Below are 21335 nucleotides of genomic sequence, written 5' to 3'. Positions count from 1 at the left end.
TTCCTCCAGGTTGTCAGTCCTCTCTTTATTTATAAGTTTTAATACTATTTTTGAAGGCAGGATAACACCCATCAGAGCTGCAGCAGTCCAGTTGTGCAAGGCATTTAATGCCCAGTCACGCAGTCTGAATCCAACCTGAAGTCTGCTTGTCAAGCCATTAGCCTTATCCCTGTGGCGTCTGCATGGAGAAGGAAAGCCTTTTTTACCTCCTAATTCTCACAAAAATCCAGCGTGGGAGAGTACAGTCCTCCCCATTTAGCCATCTGATGCTCTCCCCTCTCTGAGGGTAATACCGAAGAACACACAGCATACTGGACTGTGACACCCTGCTGAGCTCAAGCTTACATTGCAAGAAGCTGGAGATCTGTTAATGCACTTTCAAACCCATGCACGGCCTTCTCTTTTCCTTATCCCTGAAGGGAAGTATTTTTATTCCTAGATGCTGGAACTACTGTGGTTCAAAACCTTTTAGTAAATTTATATGGAATGCTGATAAGTTAAAACCAGAATTCAACAAAACTAGGAAATATTTTTAAAGTAACATTTAATGAATACACATTTATAAAAGCCATCATCCCTTAACATGGGGAAAGTGTACAAAAATATATGAAAGTATAAAAATTTTTCTAGAACACAGGAAACATATCAGCAGTAAAGAAGTTTAGTTTAACTTTTTTTAAAAATGTAAAATAGTTTGGATCTGTTAAAAGGACTACAGTTCACCCAAAGCACGTATTTTCATCTGTTGTAAACTCATTCTTTCTACCTTAAGTAAACTGGAGGAGTCAGCTGTGTTAATAGGGTCAAATTAATTTCATAGTTTTGGGAGGAGGGAGGTTGTGGGAAGGTCAGAAGGAGAACTTGGGCTTTCTTTGGTCAGCTGGTGGGGCTTGGAGCTCTTGTGGTTGGGGCCAAAGGTCAGGTCTGGCAATGCAGCTATTATGCCAAAACCACCAGAGTGCTCTTTAGCTTTAGGCTTCATGAATTGCTTTTAACTACTCAGGTAGAGCATTTTTACTAGGCTATAAAAGTAGAGTTCATTTTTTTCTATAGGTTAGCATTTTACCTATGTATGGCATTTTCTATTTTCAGTGACGGACTATGAGCCATGATAAACACATTACTCCCTTCTTTAACAAAAAAGAGCATGGTTAACTCCAAAGACTTCTCTAGACCAGCCTGGATGGTACTTAAACTTTAATCAACCAATGCTCAAGTAAAAGAGCAGTATCCAGCCCCAGCACACCTAACTGTTTTGCATAACATAGGTGAGTAGTGACACTTTCCTTATCTTTTCCACTGATACTGTAGGGTCAGCACCATATACCAAGACTCTACTCAATGTCATCCAACTTTTTGTATCCTTGCTTGGGTTTATCAAAGATAAGTTGAAGGAGCATGTGTTCTGTGTACCTTTGCAACCAGTTATAAATAAAAGCAAATTGAAATAAAAAAGACAATCTACAATGGTGCAATGAAAGCAACACCCTCATCCAATGGTAATTAAATTGATAAGGTCACTTTAGAAATGACTTGGCAACATTATCAGTGCAAAGATATTATCTGAAATGTTATTTATTTTAGTAAAAAATGGATATAGTCTACATGTTTAATAAGGAAAGAGGTTTGAAAAATGCCTATTTGATGTGATATTATGCAGCCATTAAGAAAATATATCACGTAAGGCCAGATTCATGCCTGTAATCCCAGTGCTTTGTGAGGCGGAGGCAGGCAGATCACTTGAGGCCAGCAGTTCAAGACCAGCCTGACCAATGTGGCGAAACCCTGTCTCTACTAAAAGCACAAAAATTAGCTGGGCATAGTGGCACATGCCTGTAGTCCCAGCTACTCGGGAGGCTGATGCACAAGAATCACTTGAACCTGGGAGGAGGAGGTTGCCGTGAGCTGAGATCATGCCACTGCACTCCAGCCTGAGCGACAGAGCAAGACTGTCTCAAAAAAATAAAAAATAAAAAAAAAAGGAAAACGAAGCCTTTAGAAAAACAAAGTCTTTAAAAAAAGATGTAAAATTGAATATATAATGTAGATACAATTATTTTTTTAAAGTTTTATAGAAAAATATCCTGGATTGTTGATGTTGTTTTAATATATTTTAATCATTTTTGTATAATGTCATGTATAATATGTTATAATGAAAGTTAAAAAAAAAAAAAAAGGTCTTAGTAGAGCAGGCAGAAAAATGCCAAACTCAGTGCCTTTTAGTTATTTTGGTATGTGGGAAGATCATGCATAAGGCTTTTAGCTCCTTGCTTGAGCTAGGAAGGTTAATCCCCCTGAAGGTCACCTTGGAAAGGGTACTATCAGCACAGAAAAACAGTGAGAACCATCCTAAATTTCAGCAAGGATTTGAGAAAGATCCAAATTTCACATAATGATGAATCTTCACACCTCTCTGTCCTATGACTTTCCGTAATTTTTGATCATCTATGCATTGTTCAAATTTATACCTGCAGACTATTCATTTAATTTTACTCCTTACAATTATAATAGACTAAGACAGATATAGAAGCTACTTATACTAGAAATTAATTTAATAGATGACAAATATTGAACAATATTTGGAATATAAAATTTACAAAGCATATTATAATACCTAAATAATACTTAACCTAATATAGTGCAATTTTACAATATTTATTTAGCTTGCTGTCTAGAATTCTGGTTTATTTGAACTTTTTGATCAAGAACTTTTATCAACCCTTCTTTTCTTATTGCACAATGCAAGTGAAATCCAAGGGGATATCCCTCCATTTTTATTTCATCTTTCCTGTACTTATTCTTTATAGAGGAAGAATTACATGCCAGCTCTATAGATTTGTATGTATCCAAGACAAGGATACTTTTAATCAATTGTAAATTTTTCTTGTGTTACAAAAATAGTTCCTCTCAGTAAATATCTGTATTGAGAAAAGCAAAGTCAAGGGGTCATTTCACTAGAATTCATCATGGTAATATTTATGTTTGCCTTTATTTCCAAAAAACAACAAAAAAACTCATTCCCTTTTTACATTTCATGTGACCCACTTCTTCAGATATACCTAATAAAGCCTTTATCAGTGGTCACCATTGTGCTGTTTTTCCTTTCACTTAACTCAGCCCTTGAGCCAGAGAAGGAAGTTGCAATACTTCTACTGGATTTCACAAGATATTAGGTCATGCATGTTGCCCATAACAAGGAAACTCTTTAGTGTGAAACCGCAAGGCTAGTCTCAATCTCAGCCCCATGGTCTCTGGGAAAATAAGAGTCAGGGACCTGCACTGATTCTTCACTAACCTGAGATAAAATGGTGTTCTCTTCCAGTATGTCAGTCAATTTCTCAAAGACAAGCAATGTTTCCCTCAGTCACAGTGTAAGAAAAAAGCTTTCCTAACTGTACCCATCATTCTTCTTTAAACATTCGAAACCATAGTTCAGAACACCAGCTAAATTGAACTTTGTTTTAAATATCTGATTTTACATTCAATGCTTTTTCTAGTGTTTTGAGTTCCTTTCCCAGCCCTGGCGGATCCTTGTAAGGGTGTTGTCTACACATGGCATGATTAGGACAAACTTGATCACCAGCACGGTGCAAGGAATGATAAGCCCTAACACGTAGGCTGCAGGAAGATACCATTTGAGATTTGAAGGGCTGAGGAATCTCTTCCCACCGTACACCAGGGTGTGGGCTGTACACAAGATCAGGGTCAAATAACCCAGTTTGGACTATAAACAAGAAACAAAAATATGTAAGTTAACATTATTTACATCTTAAAGTGAAACACTCTAAGCCAGTGATGGATATTTGTCAACAACCACAAACATTTGAGACCTATAATGTTTAGGACACTTTGCCAAGTACTGAAAAAAAGCACTAACCCTTCTTCAGGATGGTAAATACTTCATTTAAAACAAGATTATTGCTTACAAATGACATAGTAGCTTCACTTTAACCTAGCTGGATGGAAAAGTTTCCCAGGAGTAAACTCTTTCAAGTTAGAATAAATAATGTAGCTTGTCTTGGTTCCCAAAGGTGAAACTCTTTTATTTATCATCTTTTCTAGAGGTCAGAGATGAATATGACACAGTATGACCTCAAGAAGCACCATCTTAGTATATGTTACTGACTAAAACCAGATCCTAGCTCATTTCTATCACAATAAAGAGCAATAGCCAATCTTGTTTCAGCCTACATTTTAAAGCTTATTGTTTATTTCTGCCTTAATACCTTGAACAAAAGTGTTAATGAGAACACGTTGACTGCATTTGGTCCCTGGGAGAAATTACAAGACTTAAGATTCCAATAGCTCTATAAAATTCTAACCTAATTTTAAAGACTAATGCTCTTTTCTATTATACTCATAATAAACATGCATCAGAATCATCTTGAAGGCTCATTAAATTTCTGGGCCACATGTTCAGAGTTTCTGATTCAGTAGGCCTGGGCATGGCCTGGGGCTTTGTGTATCTAACAAGTTTCCAGGTGATGCAGATGCTGCTGGTCCTGGTGCCATACTTTGAGGACCACTGGTCTACAAGAATGTGTAGTTACTAACTGCCTTTAAAGAGGGGTTGGTTGGTGCTTGACATGTGGAAGAAAACAATTTTCCCTCTTACAGAAGAGCATTAAGTCTTCCGGTGTGATGACATCTATCAAATCTTGCTGTGAAGATTTTAAACTTTATCTCAACATCTGGTTTTCCATATCTATATGTCCATGTTGTAAGGTTAATTTTTAGATGGTGAAATTTTGTCTTGGGGTTTCTTTTCGCCTTGTACCTAGTACATCTCCACACATAAATTGTAATAGTTCTTGGTACTTTTCACCCTATAGTTTTAGCTGTAGATATGGAGGCAGTCAGGAATCTTGGCGAATATTAAGAAATCAAATCATTATGGATTCTGTCTTTTGTACTTGGGTTCAACATTTTCTAATTTGAATTTTTAAATGTGATTGCTAGGGAAGTGGTGGAGCAAAATGAAAAGTTAGGAATGATCTTGAAGTTCTTACCTGGACAAATCGGAACTCTCTCCAGTTGACTGCATTGCTAACAGATGGCAAAGAAGTGATACCCAAGAGTACAAACAGAAAAAATCCAAGTATTCCCAAAGCCACATATGAATCACTGAGCCAGGCTGAGGAGGTGCTAAATGGATTCTCCTTCTTGAGTATTGCCTAAGAAAAATTATAAGCAATTACAAAACTACATTTTTACAAACTACATTTTACAAACTGCCCACACTTTGAAGGTGGGCATGAATTATTTGCTGAAAGTAAATTGTATGGCATTTCTTAAAAATTATTTTAAAATAACTTTAGTGAAAAATACACTTAGAAATTACATTTTTTGGCAAAAAAAGTAATTAGGTCTGTTTGGACTAATTGGGAAAATAATGTAGAGAAACCCATAGAAGCATCATTAATGACTAACTAATAATTTTTGAGACTGAAGTAAGATCTATCAAAACTAGCTATTTCCAAACTAGAACTGACTTATAGCACTTCCTCTGAGAATGTCTTAAAACTCCTTCAGCTGATTCTCACTGAATCTTTTGATTATACGTAAGACAATATTTGATATTTGCTCAGAATTATTTGGTTTTCTAGTTATCGAGGCCAACTTCCCCCAAGTCAAACATTAAGGGAATTATAAGCGCTCTTTTGTGAATTTGTTTGTTTTAGTGTGGCACATGTTTGGTTAGCCCCCTTACTTATAAGATGGTTGGTTTTGACTTCCAAAAGGAAGTAACATGCATAAGAATAGAAGCTTGAAAACACATTAGTTAACATTTGACTGCCAACCAAAGGAATTCAAGTAGGTGTCTTTAGGTTTCTTGAGCCATGAAATCTGTCAGTTTGCCAATATCTCTACCCAAGGGAACCTGGAAAGTAAACTTGTATTCTTTTTATTTATTTATTTATTTTTATTATTATTATTTTTTTGAGATGGAGTCTTGCTCTGTCACCCAGGCTGGAGTGCAGTGGCACGATCTCGGGTCACTGCAACCTCCGCCTCCTGGGTTCAAGCAATTCTCCTGCCTCAGCCTCCCGGGTAGCTGGGATTACAGGTGCCCACCACCATGCCCAGCTAATTTATGTATTTTTAGTAGAGATGGGGTTTCACCATGTTGGCCAGGATGGTCTTGATCTCTTGACCACATGATTCACCTGCCTCGGCATCCCAAAGTGCTGGGATTATAGGAGTGAGCCACCGCACCTGGCAAACTTCTATTCTTAATAGTTGTATGAGATCTAAACTGGATTCATTTTAAAAAACTGACATGATATTTCTAATTCTAGTTACTTTAAAAAAGAAGATGCTTAGAAGAGTGACTTTCTATAATTATGAAATGGAATATGATGTAAAAATAGTCTCTGATTTCAGGAGTAGAGGAAAATATATAAGAAGAGATTTACCTGGGTAACGGTTAAGTTTCCCAATCTCCATCGTACATAATATCGAATAGGAATCACAAGTGTGTAGAGGACATGAAGGAAGGCAAATCCCAGAGCTACCAAGCCAAGCTGCTTTCGGCAAAGCATCCAGTGGTCAAGCCAGTCTGGGAATCGACGGTATTTTGTGCCTCGGTACAGTTGTAGAATGGCAGCAATAACACCAGGGAGGTAAACCAAAGCAAGCAGTGTAAGTGCTGTTATTGGAAAGATACGATTTGGAATGGAAATAGCCATACGAAATGTATTATCTTTCTTTTCATAAACATAAGGATAGATTACATCTCTTATAACACAATAGAAAAACAAGAAGATACACAGCACAGCAGACAAATAGAAGGGGAACCTCCACATTGGAAATAGTTGCAGGGGGTACTTTTCAATTTCTTTGGCTGCCATGAGTGATCCTTGATCCATTGGAGTAAGTCCAAGATTACGAACAATATCCATCACTCTTTGTTTGGCTTTGCTGTCATTTCCACACACAAACACCTGGTTTAAAAACAATTAATTAATTCTGTACTTACTCATTTTCCTTATTTAATAATTATTTTGAAAGGCTACAACAGCACCATGCCAAATGATGACATATAACAGTGAACGAATTTTAAAATACGGATGTAGAATTAACATATGTAACAAGATGTTTTAAACTTGTGTGTGGTGTCTTAGATAGGTAAGTACCAGGGTTTTTAGTTGATGATGGTTTTAGGCACATCACACTTTTATAAGACCTGGTTCTCCACACTGTGAATAGTTTGATCTTTCTTCTGTGTTTGTGGTGCTGCATCACTTATGAATGCTTCTAATCTCAGTGCATAAATGGAACCAGTTTCATACAAGGTAATGGAAGCAGAAAAGGATATTCACCAAGTATTAGTTTCTAGTACTGACAGGAAGCCTCCAGAGGCTGACACCATGGGGTTCCATCAAACTAAAATCTGAGGGTACAGACAGTGGGAGATATAACAGTTGACCACCTTATTTGGTCAAGCTCAAGAAAATTATTCACAGCACATATTAGCAAAATGTAATATTTATTGGGCATTTTATCTTGGAATTATATTTTGGAATCTTTGAGGCAAGTGCACATTTAATGATTCGTGTTTTAAAGATTGACTGTAAATTTGTTTAATCTTACCTGCCGACTTGCATCCAGTGCTCCTGACTGGAGAGCCCAGGCTGAGATGGTGTTAAATGCTTTTACCACGTGGGCTCCTGGCACCAACTGAGCAAGGTACTCTGCATTAGATTCTGGATATTGATTGATTTTGAGGTTGTTGCTGATGTCTACCAATATTTTTCCATTGAGAACCTCAGTTAATTCTGTGAGAAAATCATAATGCTCTCTGTGGATTGCTATGATTATGATGTCAGACTTCTTGGCTGCTTCTGAATAGCTCAAGACTTCTGCACCACTGGGCAGTAGGGTGGTCTTCTGGGGGTTTCGACTTCCAAAAACAACAGAATAACCACACTGGAGCATTTTCAATCCCAGTGATCTTCCAAAATCACCAGTTCCAAAAATACATACAGTCTCTTGCTTTTCTGAAGAATTCATAGTAAGAGGAAGTGCATCTATACAAGTTTTCTCCATAACTGAAAAATAATAACGCAAATGCCCAACAAAATATAAATGCTCTGTTCCTAGAAAATTAAAGAGAGCTATATCCACGAAGTAATGTAATTGACTTGTTCTAATCTAATTATCTTAACTATATTTACCCCCAAATTTGGAAGGAGTAAAAATTGTCATATATATTTCCCCCCAAATTTGGAAGGAGTAAAAATTGTTATATATATTTTCATATGTGTCTTATTTAACAAAATCACTGGTGAAAAGCTTCTGTTTGGTAAAAGGATACAGGGCAAAATCTGACCAAAAAAAAATGCTCCAATAAATTATAGATAAATTCACTTGTTTAGTGATACAAAAAAAAACTAAATAAAACATTAGCAAACACAATCCAGCAGCTTGTTAATAGAAGGTATATATTGATCAAATGGGGATTATTCTACAAATGTGAAGATTAGTTCTATAAATTCAATTTTAGAAACTTCATTAATATAACTTAAAAGATTAAAATTTAATTTTATATTAAAAGATTTAAGGAAAAAGTGTCATATCTGTGTATGTTAAAAGGACATCTGTTAAAATTCAGCATTTATTCTTGATTCATAGTGAAAGAGAAATACATAGATATTTCCTCAACATATAAAAATTATTGATCTTAACCTAAAATTCAGCATTATGCCTAAAAACATTAGTAGAAACATTTCCAACAAAGTCAGGAACCAGACAAATATGTCTGCTATGACCACTTTAGTTATTGTTCTGAAAGCTCTAACTAACATAACTAGATCAGAGAAAGAAATCAGAGGTACAGAAATTCAAAAGGGATTCCAGATGATCGAACTAGATCAAACTTTAAAAACTGGGAAAATCAACCAAAAAAGTATCATACATACAAAAACAATTCAACATCTAGGCTGGGAACTCGATTAAAATAAATATTCTTCATATATTAAAAAAGAAACCAGTAAGAAGATTTAATTCATGAAAGGATCCTACTTATAGCTGCAACAAAATAAAGACAATATGTAACGATAGCAAGATATGTGCAACATATATATGAAAAATATTTTAAATGCTCTTAAGAATCAGGAGAAGAGAATTTATATAAATGAAAATGTACAGCATGTTCTTGGATGGCAAGGCTCACACGATGTCAGTTTTCCCTAATTTAATCTATAAATTCTGAAAAGTAGGTTAATAAATGGGTGCTAGTCATATTAAATATTAAAATTTTTATAAAGCTAAAATAATTAAATAATGTGGTACTATCAAAGAAATAGATAAAGTTCTGGCCAGGCACAGTGGCTTATGCCTGTAATCCCAGCACTTTGGGAGGCCAAGGCAGGTGGATCACTTGAGGCCGGGAGTTTGAAACCAGCCTGGCCAACATAGTGAAATCCCATCTCTACTAAAAATACAAAAATTAGCTGGGTGTGTTGACATGCACCTGTAATCCCAGCTACTCAGGAGGCCACTGCACTCCAGCCTGGGCGACAGAGAGAGTTTGTCTCAAAAAAAAGGAAAAGAAAAAAGAAAAGTAGACAAATTTTAATGAATAAGTTTTAAAAAAATTCAGAAATGGACCCAAACACATATGATAAAAATAGCATCTCAGGTCAATGAGAAAACAGATTATTTAATAGCTAATGTTGTAATGACCCAACAGGTTTGCCTTGCCTGCTACCTAGACAGACCTGATTTATTCATATGAAAGAACATTTCAGCTCTTTATGAGAGTCCTGAAAGTTTTTTCCTTTATTTTAATGTCATAATCTCCAAGGTTATCAGAAACTTGCATTCAAGAGCACCTGTCAAAGTTTTATAGCTGATTATAAAACCATCTCCTAAAGAGGACCAAATCAAGACAACAATTGTCTGCAGACGACAGAAATGTTTTAGGGAAGCTACAGTCAAAGAAATTGACAAGGAAATTTGTTACCTCTGTGGCACACAAAAATTCAACATAACAATTATAATTATTACTGATAACATATACTGAGGCATATTAGAATTATAGAAATCTTATACAATTTTATAACACATACTAATAACATATTTATATGAGTATAACTCAAAGAAAGTTAAACACCATTTTATATTTGACAATGTTTCCTGCATGATTTTAATACATTAAATAAGCCTAATATATCTTTTTGAACTTCAGGAGATCTAATTTTTTTTTTAAACTTATAATTTGATCTTGGAAGCTTTGTCAAATATCAAAGATTTAAAACACTGGATATCACAAAATAGAGTCCCGTGTCACCATAAGTCATTCATTTACTCAAAATGATAGATAACTCAGGGTTAGGCATGGAGGCACACGCCTATAGTCCCAGCTACTCTGAGGCTGAGGCATGAGAATTGCTTGAACTTGGGAGGTGGAGGTTACAGTGAGCCGAGATTGCACCACTGCACTCTAGCCTGGGCAACAGAGTGAGACTCTGTCCCCTGCCCCCAGAAAATTGCTGTGAGCAATTCCTTCAGGGCCCTCCATACATATAAACACACACACACACACACACACACACACACACAATTTAAGATGAACAGAAGGCCTTCAAGACACAGATTCCAGACCCAGTCTCAAACCAAGAGTAGTCCTCCAAACAAGTTCCTTATTCTCCATCCAATTAGATACCCCCTAATGGGGCTGCAGACAGACACTTGGTAATGGGGCTACAGCTACAGACACCTTGTAATGGAGCTACAGGCAGATACCTTGTGATGGGGCTACAGATAGAAACCCTGGGAGGTTACTAAGAGACAGCAGCACCTCCAGAGAGGCCAATAAATCAGGAGAAGAAAGGGGCTGTTGGTAGCTGCCTGGAATACTCACCAAATCAGACACCTTGCATTGAGGCTACAGCTACAGACACCCAGTGATGAGGCTACAGTTATGGGATATCTCCCTAGCATTACTTCTCCACTGCAATTGAATCCATGCACATTGGGTCAGCAGCACCCCACTGGCAGAGAGTGCCAGAGTCAGCCCCTAGTCCAAGAGAACTATGTGGCCACTTGGGCTGGCCTCCAGATCCATCACCAGAGGTGGGCTACAGAGCAGGTAACAACAAAGGCAATCCTGGTCGAGCCCCCAAATTTGTAACTGCCCAGTGGATTCACCTTGCCTGCTGCCTAGACAGAGCCAATTTATCATGACAGGGGGATTGCAATGGAGAAGGAGTAATTCAGGCAGAGCTGGCTGTATGGGAGACACGAGTATTATTATTACACAAATCAGTTTCCCGGAGCACGAAGATCAGAGTTCTTAAAGATAATTTAAATTAAAGTAGGAGCTCGAAAGTGGGGAGTGCTGATTGGTCAGGTTAGAGATGGAATCATAGAGGGGATCGCAGAAGTGGTTGAGCCAGATTACCAATCTGGGTGGTGTTAGCTGATCCATCCAGTGCAGGGTCTGCAAAATATCTCAAGCACTGATCTTAGGTTTTACAATAGTAATGCTATCCATAGGAGCAATTTGGGGAAGGTCAGACTCTTGTAGCCAGAGGCTGCATGACCTCTAAAATGTAATATCTAATCCTGTAGTTAATTTGTTAGTCCTACAAAGGCAGACTGGTCCCCAGGCAAGAAGTGGGTCTTTTTGGGAAAAGGGACATTATCAATTTTGTTTCAGAGTCAAACCATAAACTAAATTCCTTCCCAAGGTTAGTTCTGCCTGCACATAGGAATGAACAAGGACAGCTTAAAGGTTAGAAGCCAGATGGAGTCAGTTAGTTCTGATCTCTTTCACTGTCATAATTTCTTCAGTTAGAATTTTTGCAAAGGTGGTTTCAATGTTGGGGCAACTCAAGAGTTACCTGAAAGAAAAAAATAAATTTATACCTTATACTCCACCCCAAGGTAAATTCAAAATAAATTAAAGATTTATTTTATTTATTTATTTTTTTGAGACAGAGTTTCGTTCTCGTTGCCCAGGCTGGAGTGCAATGCCGTGATCTTGGCTCACCACAACATCCGCCTCCCGGGTTCAAGTGATTCCCCTGCCTCAGCCTCCCGAGTAGCTGGGATTATAGGCATGCACCACCATGCCTGGCTAATTTTGTATTTTTAGTAGAGACGGGGTTTCTCCATGTTGGTCAGGCTGGTCTCAAACTCCTGACCTCAGGTGATCCGCCCGCCTCAGCCTCCCAAAGTCCTGGGATTACAGGCATGAGCCACCGCGCCCGGCTAAAGATTTATTTTTAAAAAAATGAAACTAGAACAGAACTAGAAGAAACCATGGAACATTCTTTTATAATCTTAGAGGGGAAGGTCCTTTTCCAACATCATGAAACCATTAACAAATAGTTGGACAAATGTGATTGCATAAAAATAAATAACTTCTGCAATGCAAAACCACTAAGCAATGTCATAATGAAGATAATCAACAGACTGGAAAAAATATTTTTCAACTCATATAAATCAATGAGAAAAAAACAATTGCCCATTAGAAAATTGGGCAAAGAATATGAGCTGATAGTTTATCCTAAGGAAATATATAAAAGAATTCTAAACACAGTAAAATATTCTTAATATTACCGAAAACTAAAAAAAAATGCAAGTTAAAACTAAACTGAAATACTATTATGAATCATGTGACTGTAAAATTTAAATAAAAAACAAACCAGTTTGTATGATCTCCTGCAATAATCTAGGTTGCTTTCTATACTTTTGAAGAATATCTTTTCTTTCCGTATTGAATTTTTCTCAAAAATGTTTCTTTCCCAATATTTAGTTTAAGCTTTCAGTTAATCTTTTATTTTTTTTGGTGCATGCATGCGCGTATGCGTGTGTGTGTGTGTGTGTATGTGTCTATTGTTCAATGATGTATCTTCAGTGCTCAGAAAAGCACTAACTACCACAGTCTAGGAAATTTATAAATATTCGTTGAACGAATATTTAAAAGGGTGGGATGAAGGGGCTGGAAGTAGAAAAGTTTACTCTGTGTCCCAGGCACAGTGTGAGATAAATAAAAAGGAAGATGCTGAATGATTAAAGAGTAACCAATGGAGAAGAGTAAGAAAGAAAGAAAGAAGTGGAAGAGATGTTATAAGGACATTATTTCTTTCACCCAAACGGGTTGAAAGTAAAACTGTGAATTTGATGCAGAATTTTCAAAGCAGACTTAATCACTACTCAATTCTCCTATGGTGGATTTCATGCAGATTGCACAGTGTATGTAGAGTTTGCACGTTTTTCATGGGGTTCCAGAAATTTGTGCTTTCCATTTTAGACTATCAAAAACACCTATATTCTTACTTGAGCTTATCTGAAGTTGCATGGCTCTATCAAAAGCAGAGCATTTAGGTCTTTGTAGGGAGGTAGAAGTTATGGGAGAAAGGGACAAGAAATACAGGACATTCCTGCACTCCCACAGAAACTCTGAATAATCTAATTAAGTACAACATCTGAATCATTTTATAAACAAACTGGTGGCTGATATCCTGAATGGGTGTCATCAAAGGTCATGACCACATGTGGGGAAGTACCTGTAGATGATCAGGGACCTTTGTATAAAAGTGCAGCTGTGCCTTTGAAAATTTCTTACTAACATCTGCACATGCAGACTAGTTTAGCAATTTACCTTCTATTGGTTGATTGCCAATCAGTTAACACCTAGTTTTATAAATCAGACCTTCAAACTGCTGAACAATGCCTTCATTATTCTACTGTAGAACTGGTTTGTGTCACAAAAGAATGTCTGACTGCCTATCTCCTCACTTAAAAAAAATTATTTTATCCTAATATTTTTATTCTCTCATACTGGATGAACATTTGCAAGCAAAATGTAGATTTGATGCAGTTTCCAGTATCCTGTAATGAGATGGATTTTGTTAATTGAAATATTCTCATTTGGATTATCTTAATCATTGCAAAGAGAGAGTGACTCCAGACCATTTTGACTATTTGGTCTCTACATTCATTGATTCTAATCTTTCATAAATTTTTTTAATGAAGATATTGACTACATGGTCCTATTTTTTGCTTTGCCTCTTACCAGCAATGTCACCTTGAGCAAGTTACTCAAACTCTTTGTGTCTCAGTTTCATCATCTGTAAAATGAGGGATTGCTAGTACCTACTTGAAAGATACTGTGAGTGAGGACAGCAAAAATCAGCTAATGACCATGAGCAGGTACTGGAGACAAAAAACTCCACATCTGAGGAATTTAGAAGTATCATGAAGGGAGCAAAGACCACCTGGTGACCATCAAATAGGCCATCAGAGGCAAAACTCCATATCAAGGGAATTTAGAAGTAATTAAAATTCTCTAGTATCTAAATAGGCATCTGGTTCCAGGCCTCTTTCAAAACAATTTCCAAGTAACTGAAATTTCTATACATTTCCAGAACACTATGCTGAAACTCATTGTGCAACCCTTGCTGACACAAAGGCACCAAAATGATTATAAATGTCATCATTTATCATGACCTGTCTGGCTAATACGGTCCAAATTACCCTCAAGCTTCTGTCTTAAGGTCCATAAATGCTCCTAAGGAGAATCCACCATGGCCCACTCAGTTCTATCTTGCTAAGGTGCCCTGCTGCACTCTTCTGCAGTGTTCTTTCTTTCTACTAAAACTTTCCTTTTTCAAACCTATTCTGTTGTTATTAAATTCTTCTTACCAACTCGCAAGTCGACCACTTTCAGATGCTAGGGCTCTCACACCTCACCCGGCAGTGAAAATTAGATGAATTCCTGTATCTCAAAACAGTTCTTGAGACCTAATAAGTGCTTAAGAAATGGCTATTTTAAATAGATTGGTAATCTATTAGTTATTGAATCAAGTATCTAATTAATGTAGGCTTTATATAAACTTTACAAATTAAGGGTTAATTATGTTTATATAACTATGATTATTATAAATATATAAAAAATATCTGAACTAGAGTGCAACAATTCTTAAGAATCTCCTACTTGTCCCACTTATTTCTTATAAATAAAACTCTATATATAATGGCTTTTGAGGATCACTTGAGGTCAGGAGTTCGAGACCAGCCTGGCCAACATGGTGACACCCCGCCTCTACTAAAAATACAAAAAAAATTAGCCAGGCGTGGTGGAACACACTTGTAATTCCAGCTATTGGAGAGGCTGAAGGGGAAAGATCACTTGAACCTGGGAGATGGAGGCTGTAGTGAGCCGAGATCGCACTGCTGCACTCCAGCCTGGGCAACAGAGCAAGACTCCATCTCAAAAAGAAAAAAGAAAAAAAGAAAAGAAAAGAAATAGATATATGCATACTCTCAACCACAAGGGAGATGAAGTTGAGGGTGCATTTTGCATTAAGTACTATATAAAGAATGCTGCTACACTCATTTCAGGCATCTTGAAACTCAAAATAGCTGTGTGTAAATATACATTCATGGAGGTTCCTTGTTCAAAGACTTAAAAAAGTTTTCTAGTCCTACTTTACTCTTATATCCAGGATAGAAATAATAAAGAAAATAATAAAAAAGGTAGTAAACAGGAAGAAGAGTTATTAAGGAAAACGTGGGTTAAAATAGTTAAAACATAACGTAGGGGTTTCCTCTCCTTCCTTCAGTCTCATGGGCTCTCCACAAACCTCAGTTGTGTAACAGGAAATACAACAGAAATATTTCTGGGTTTGGAAAATCTGCAGGACTGGTTTTGCCTCTTATGGAATCATTTCCCAGAGATGATAGCCAAGATGGGTAAAGTGATCTCACAAGGGTGTTTACATAGATTAGGAATTAGCAATCAGTGACACAGATACAAAGCTGGCAAAGATGACGATGAAGGCCATGGTAGCAGCTGACTCTGAGAAACCGTGTGTGTGTGTGTGTGTGCGTGTGTGTGTGTGTGTATGTGAGTATGTGTGTGTCATATGAGGGACCAGGTGTGGGTCAGGAGGAGTCCTGCTTATCATCCCTCTCTTTGCAGATCCCACCCCACAGGCCTTGGAAACCTGAGGCAGTATTCTTCTGGGATATTTCCAACTAGGCTTCCCATGAGCATGTTAGAGCCAGCCTAGCTGGTGAATTTTACTTCTGTCACCTCTCAGAGGGAAGAGGTCTGAGAGGCTCAGGCCTCTTCCAGCTTTTGAGGATTCCAGCATAGTAGAAACATAAAAAGGTCCAAAGAGAATTACAAAAATCATCTAAGTTCTTATACTTAACAAGTCAATGCTTACTAAAAAAATCAATCAATCAAACTTTTGTTTGAAATAATTATAGATTCCAAGGAAGTTGTAAAGATAGTACAGGAGGTCCCTGTGCATCTTTCACCCAGTTTCCTCCAGTTTTATGCCACTAGAGTACAATATCCAAACCAGGACATTGACATTGGAGCCATATGCATGTATATTTCCATGTCATTTTATTTCATGTGTATGCTCATGTACCCATCACTTCAGTCAGGTTAGAGACTAGACCATCCCTCATGCTGCCTTCCTCACTACCAACCCTAACCCCTGGAGGTCATTAATCTGTTCTTTATCACTACAATTTGGTCATTTTGAGAATGAATAAAATCACACAGTAATATAAGCCTTTTGAGACTGGCATTTTTTCACTCAGCATAACATCCTTAAGATCCATCAATAATTTTTCCATTTTATTGCTGAGTGGTATTCTACAGTATAGATATACTAAAGTTTAACTCTTCATCTAAGGTAGGATATTTTGGTTGTTTCCAGTTTTGACTATTACAAATAAAGCTTCCATGAGTATTCACCTACAGGTTTTTGTGTGAAAATAAGTTTTCATTTCTCTGCGATAAAGACCCCGGGATACAAATTCTGGGTCATATGGTGTTTGTTTAGCATTATAAGACTTGGATATACTGACTTCGAATGTGTACTAATTTACCCCTTACCAGGTATTTATGAGTCGTGATTTTTTATTTTAGCCATTCTGATATTTCATTGTGGTTTAAATTTGCATTTGTCTAATGGTTAATGATGTTGCGTATCTTTTAATGTGTTTATTTGCTCTCTCTGTGTCCTCTTTGGTGAGAAGTCTCTTCATGTATTTTGCTTATTTTCTAATTGGACTGTTTGGGTTTATTTACTGTTGAGTTTGACAATCTTTATATATTCTACATATGAGTCTTTTGTCAGATATGTGATTTGCAAGCATTTTCTGCCAGCCTATAGCTTGTTTTATTCATGTCTTAACACATCCGAAGTCATAAAACAAACATTTTTTAATTTGATGGTGTCCAATTTATTTAATTTTTTTTCTTTTATGGATTGTGCTTTCAGTATCTTACCCAAAAACTCTTCACAAAGCCCTAGGTCCTGAATATTTTATTCTAAAAGTTTTACTTGTAAGTCTATGATCCATTTTAAGTAATTTTCATACAAAGTGTAAGGTTTAGGACAAGGTTTATTTTTTGACCTATGAATACATAACTACTCTCCTACCGTTTGTTGAAAAGACTATCCTGATTTTTTGCTGAATTGCTTTCACATTTTTGTCAAACATCAGTTATACATAGAGGTGTGGGTCTATTTCTGCATTCTCTATTCTGTTCCATTGATCTATGTGTCTATCCCTCTGCCAATACCAGCAATGTTGATGGCTGTAGCTTTATAATAAGTCTTAAAATTGGGTACAGTGATTCTTCCCACTATGTTTTTTTTGAAAACTATTATAGCTACTCTAGTTCCTTTTCAGTCCTATACATTTTAGAATAATCTTGTCATAAATTTTAAAAAGTGTACTTTAAATGCTTAAATTAAAAAAAATGCTTAAAAATATTCCAAAACTTCAATGCAAAGCAGTTCATGTTTTAGGAGAAAAATATAGATGACTAGGCTAAAAAATTAATTCATACAAAAGCTATGTATGTAGATACAGGTTAAGCATCCCTAACCCAAAAATATAAAATCAGAAATGCTCTAAAATCCAAAACTTTCAGACATGATACCACCATTGGAAAATTCCACACCTGACTTTATGTGACTGGTTGCAGTCAAAACTCTGTTTTATGCACAAACCTATTAAACAGTTTGTATAAAATTACCTTTAGGTTATGTGTATAAGGTGTATATAAAACATAAATTTTGTGTTTAGACTTGGGTCTCATTCTCAAGATATCTCATTATGTATATGCAAGTATCTTAACATGCAAAAAAAAAAAAAAAAATCTGAAATCCAAAACATTGCTGGTCCCAAGCATTTTGGTTGTGGGATACTCCACCTGTATCTAATAAATGGGCACAAGTTTAAAGTTATATGATGAACTATATGCATAGATCTCATTTAAATAATAACTAAAAATCAATTTTGAAGGTCTTTGTGTGTAAGCAGCCTGGGGCCAAATGGTCCCTTTGTCCCTCCCATTCCCTGGAATAGACCCTGTTTCTCATTTCTTTTAGTAATAAGAACGAAGATCAGCAACCTAACCATATCTCTTCTAAATGGTGATTTTTCTTTTCTTACACTTGGAAAATGGGCCAGTTGTTTCCCCCTGAAATTTCATAAAGATAAAAATACATAAATACCTATGCATATAATGCCATTTATAGAAAAAGAAAAGGCAAGAAAATCTTCCCCTTTCTTTGGTACAGATAGGCCTGGAAGGGAAAATTAGCCTCCATGAATCCCTCTGATTTCTTTTATTTTTAAAAAACACACGAAGTATACAAATGAAGATAGATTTCTTTACGTAAAGACTCAACCATTGTTTATGCACACCATTAGGAGTCTAACTTGTTTCTTAGCTCACCTAATTTTAAAAAAATATACAAATTTAAAATGTAAAGAAGTTTTATATGAAAATTTTGGAGGTAATCATTATAAAAACAACTGTAAAGACAACAGTCTTTCATCAGTTTCAATCATCACAACATAATTTTTAGTAACAGAAAATAGTATGCTGGGATCCGTCATTAGATAAGTAGGCATAGAAGAACCTATCTACAAAGTTTGGTTTGGAAGGGTTCAGAAAGAGAGAGGACATGGTGGTGGTACAGACAGACAGATGTTTTCCTAGCACCCTTTCCTGTCTTTAATCATTGAAGCAACTTCTTAGTTGCTTATGAAAATACAAATACCTCTGCAAAGGGCAACACTAAGGCTTATGAAAATGCAAATACCTCTGCAAAGGGTTACACTAGAAACCAGTGGTTCTCAACCCTGGTGCACATGAGAATCAAGTAGAGAGCCTAAAGGCCCAGACTATTGGAGAGTCTGAATCAACTGGTCTAGGGTAGAGCCTGGGCATTTTTTTTTAAGCTCCCCCAGGTGATTCAAATGTACAGCCAAGCTTGAGAACCATTGCCTTAAAGCTTTTATCAGCTTTTATGTTAGCTTTCACTTAATGGCTTGCTACAGTGGTTCTTCTTCCTGGCAACACATTAGAATCAGCTGGGGAGCTGTTAGAATGCTAGGGAACCACCTCCTGGGATTCTGAATCAATTGATCTGAGGTAGAGCCTAGGCATCTGTATTTTAAAAACCAAACTAAAACAAACTTAAGCGATTCTAAAGAGCACCCATTTTGGAGAACCACTGGAGGTGGAAAACGGTACAGTTATCTTTTTCTTTTCCTTTTTATTTTGGAGAGGTGTGGTAGGGAGAGGAAAGATAAGAGGAAGAACAGGATGTTGAGGTTGTAAGGAGCTGCAGAAACAGAAACTTCACCTTCCTTACAATTTTTTTCCTCTAAGTCTTCTTTGGCTGAGAAGCTAGAATTCCTCTTTTTGAGAACTGGAGGCAAAATGAGTATGTTTGTGTGCAGGCCTTGGAAAAGAGAGAGTTCAAGGTATGCCAGATTCAAGACTTGTCAAACTGTAGGTAAGGTTTGTTCCATAACTCTCTCAAGGAAACCTTAAAGAGCTGTTTTCCAAGAGCCATGAAATTACAATTTGATCAGATCTACTTATACATCTACTCAGTACCCCTAATAGCGACTATCACATAGTACAGCATAATGTGATAATGGGTCACTAATCAGTTGGGTGAAGCCATTGATAAAATCATTCTGCCTCTTTCTCTTTTTGAGAATTCAGCTTTGAATTCTGAAATAATCATTCATCCAAACATCTGAATTCCTCAGACATTATCCCCTTTGGACACATACAACCACTAGTGTACCACACAAATCAGAGATCTGGCTTGGCACCTTCCAGAGAGTTGGAATGCAAATAACACCTTCAAACTGTACAAGATGTGACAGGATTTTTTATTTTAATTTAACAGCTGTAAATAGGAGAGTTTTTTTAAGTCCTTCCTTCTGTTTTATTATTCTTTCTGAATTTCAACCCAAAAGCCCTTGATGACTTGATAACATATTTGTAATGAGCCGAAATCAATCAATCAAATGTTTCCTTTCATCACAAGGCAAAAGGGCAGGAGGGGGTTCTGCAACTATATCAGTCTTCTTGTGATTCACAGCACTTGTTTTAATATATCCCAGGGACAATTAGAAAGCAAAAAATATTTAAAAAAATAAAAACCTTCCATGAAAACACAAACGTATCCAATTTATTCACTGAGCTATTTCTGTATTTAGTGAGATCAAGGCTCTCTAGGGATAACAAACATTCACATCAACTACATATTCTTTTATTGGCAGGTATGTATTACTGTAGCAAAATCAGTAGACCTTGGTTTAAAAAGATCACTGATTACAGTTTATTAAAAAAAGAATGCCCACACTAAATGGCTTTTTCTAACATTTTTTGGACAGTTCAATCTTTAAGCCGTGTATAAGTCATTTGAAAATATAAATGTATATTTTAAAATTTAGCTTTGTAGTTAGAAGTAGTGCTGTTTGCAAGGGCAATTTCTTCCTGGTGATATTTACGTATAATTTTCAAATTCTTTCTTTTAATATACACATTAACACATTCCTTCGTCAGATATTTATTGATCACCTATTGTGTACCACATGCTATTCTATAGGTTGAGGGTAAAGAGGTGAAGAATACAGATCTCATAAAGAGTTTGGAAATGTTATCTCCTTACAAAGTGCTAAGCCTGATCTCTGAATTTGTGTGCTTCAAAAACAGTGTGTATGTATATTATTGTAAGAAAGTTGGACAACACACACATAAAAATAAGATGATTTCAGATGATAGTAAGTGTTCACAAGAATTCAGAGCAGAGTGATGGAATAGAAAATGTTGGGAGGCGACAGAGAGGGAGACTAGTTTTGAGAACTGTTTAGCATAAATCTCTCCAAGGAGGTGCCAGTCAAGTGAGGGTTGCCAGATTTAGCAAATAAAAATATATAATGCCAATTAAACTCAAATGTCAGATAAACAATGAATACTTTTCTAGTGTAAGTATATCCCCTGCAATATTTGGGACACATTTGTACTAAAAACACAA

General features: G+C 36.4%; 1 protein-coding gene across 1 annotated transcript in view; it reads right to left on the bottom strand.

Moving 5' to 3' along the window:
• Window positions 1-527: 527 nt before the first annotated feature.
• Window positions 528-21335, bottom strand: part of STEAP4 (STEAP4 metalloreductase) — a 29907-nt gene continuing 9099 nt past the window's right edge. Inside the window, exons 2-5 of the mRNA XM_054493748.2 lie at window positions 7594-8051; window positions 6417-6944; window positions 5010-5174; window positions 528-3724 (exon numbers count right to left, since the gene is read on the bottom strand). Coding sequence (XP_054349723.1) covers window positions 3494-3724; window positions 5010-5174; window positions 6417-6944; window positions 7594-8049 — 1380 coding nt within the window. The 5' untranslated portion in view covers window positions 8050-8051 and the 3' untranslated portion in view covers window positions 528-3493. The remainder of the gene's footprint in view (window positions 3725-5009; window positions 5175-6416; window positions 6945-7593; window positions 8052-21335) is intronic.

Source organism: Pongo pygmaeus, chromosome 6 (genome assembly GCF_028885625.2).
Source record: "Pongo pygmaeus isolate AG05252 chromosome 6, NHGRI_mPonPyg2-v2.0_pri, whole genome shotgun sequence".
In the NCBI taxonomy this organism is placed as follows: domain Eukaryota; kingdom Metazoa; phylum Chordata; class Mammalia; order Primates; family Hominidae; genus Pongo; species Pongo pygmaeus.
Note: the sequence above shows the minus strand (reverse complement) of the source record. Positions and strands in the feature narration are given on the sequence as shown.